This window comes from Orycteropus afer, unplaced genomic scaffold, assembly GCF_000298275.1.
Source record: "Orycteropus afer afer isolate SDZICR_OR568_19922 unplaced genomic scaffold, OryAfe1.0 scaffold00008, whole genome shotgun sequence".
In the NCBI taxonomy this organism is placed as follows: Eukaryota; Metazoa; Chordata; class Mammalia; order Tubulidentata; family Orycteropodidae; genus Orycteropus; species Orycteropus afer.
Window position 1 is genome coordinate 1,093,703 of NW_006921595.1, and position 1,839 is coordinate 1,095,541.

The 1,839-nt window shown below is 37.1% G+C and overlaps 1 protein-coding gene across 1 annotated transcript in view; it reads left to right on the top strand.

Moving 5' to 3' along the window:
• Positions 1 to 1,839, top strand: part of PDE1C (phosphodiesterase 1C) — a 787,489-nt gene that overhangs the window by 713,872 nt on the left and 71,778 nt on the right. Inside the window, exon 17 of the mRNA XM_007945296.2 lies at positions 74 to 151. Within this exon, the coding sequence (XP_007943487.1) occupies positions 74 to 151 (78 nt within the window). The remainder of the gene's footprint in view (positions 1 to 73; positions 152 to 1,839) is intronic.

The following is a 1,839-nucleotide window of genomic DNA, read 5'->3' on the forward strand; positions in this document are numbered from 1 at the left end:
CCTTGACAGGCTTAAAGATATTTATAACTTCTCTTCAGCTGTATACATACACTGTCGTGTTTATTACTTTCAGGTGACTTGAAAGATGGTAAAAATAAGTCAGACAAGAAGGATCAATCCAATGTCGGAAATGATTCAAAGAAAACAGATGGTAAGAATATAATTCCCATTAAGTTTTCCATAAAATGTGCAATATAATGCAAGCTTGTTAGAATTACACCTAAAATTGAAGTCATGGTTGTTAATATATCTTTATATTATATCTTGAAAACATACTCTATTACATTTTTAAAGCACCATTTTATTATGCTTTTTTCAGTAATTTATAAATTATTGTTGGATCTTTTCCATTCCACCATGTTTTCTCTATCACAAACGCTTTCTATGCTCTTTCTTTCCCCATATCTACTTTCCATCTTAAGCTTTATAGAAGGTTAATTCTGGACTTGCTGATTGTATTGAAATGGAGTAACACATACTGCTAAAATGTTTACAAGTCTTTGGTCAAGAATTTTGCAGTGTAAATAGGAAAGATTTTATGTTTTCTGCTTTAGCAATTTTTACATTGAATGAGTTATAAACTTTGGTCAGAAGAAAAAAAAATCAGGGATCTCTATAGAATTACAGGTTTTCCCCACTATCTAAAAGTAGAGCGTTCCTATGAAACATTTCATAAGCCAAAATAGAGTAAGTGAAGAATCAATTACCATTAACTTACATGGGAAATATTTTTGAGTGTTCCCTGACTAAAAAAAAACAACCTACCAAATTATACTAAATAACACATAAAACCTAAAATAACACTTAGATATAGTGTTCACAGACAATTCAAAGCTTTGGTGACTTGATGCTGAGTTGCTGAGTGCAGTTCCAGGGGAAAGTTATAGCAACAAAATTCTTCCTGCTTGGGATGCGTGCTGCCTCTTTAAAGGGTCTCTGCAAAACAAATCCTGAACACTAGTTTCACTTTTCGTGTTTTGTTTTATTTCATACAAATGAAAATCCTCTTTGGATTTCTTTTGGTTAATGAAAATAAGTAGGTCTTTCATAAAAGCAAAGTGGCGTAAAACAAACTTTCAAAAAGCAGGGATCCCTGTATCATTAGGTTGGGAGGCCCAAATGCATGCATAGCTGTAGAATAGTTTGGCCAGCAAGGTTTAAATCAAGGCTTTAGATGACTGTCCCAGAGCTAAGTTAGAATGAACCTACATTGTAATGTCCATCATGAACACTGATTTTACTTTTCACAAATAGCATTTCATATGTTCTAGAGCTCTGGTGGCATAGTGCCATTTGACTGCTAACCAGAAGGCTGGCAGTTCAAATCCACCAGCCACCCCTCGGAAAGATTGGGCAATCTACTTCTGTAGTGATACTGCCTCGGAAACCCAAGGAGGGGTCTCCATGAATCAGATCTGACTTGATGGCAGTGAGGAGACCTGAAACCACCACTCATCTGTCAGTTTATCATACTATGGTGACTTGCGTATTGCTATGAGGCTGAAGGTATTGCAAATGCCAGCAGGGTCAGCCATGGTGGACAGGTTTCACAGGAGCTTCCAGACTGGAAAGAAGGAAGGGGCCACCTACTTCTCAAAGTGTTGGCCAGTGAAAACCTTAAGAATAGCAGTGAAACAACATCTGATGTGTTAATGGGAAACTTGATTAATAGCCTTGAAATATTGTCTGATACGGTACCAGAAGATGAGCCCCTCAGGTAGGAAGGCACTCAAAATATGACTGGGGAAGAGCTGACTTCTCAAAGTAGAGTTGACCTTCATGACATGGATGGAGGAAAGCTTTTGGGACCTCCATATGCTGATGGGGCATGACTCAAAA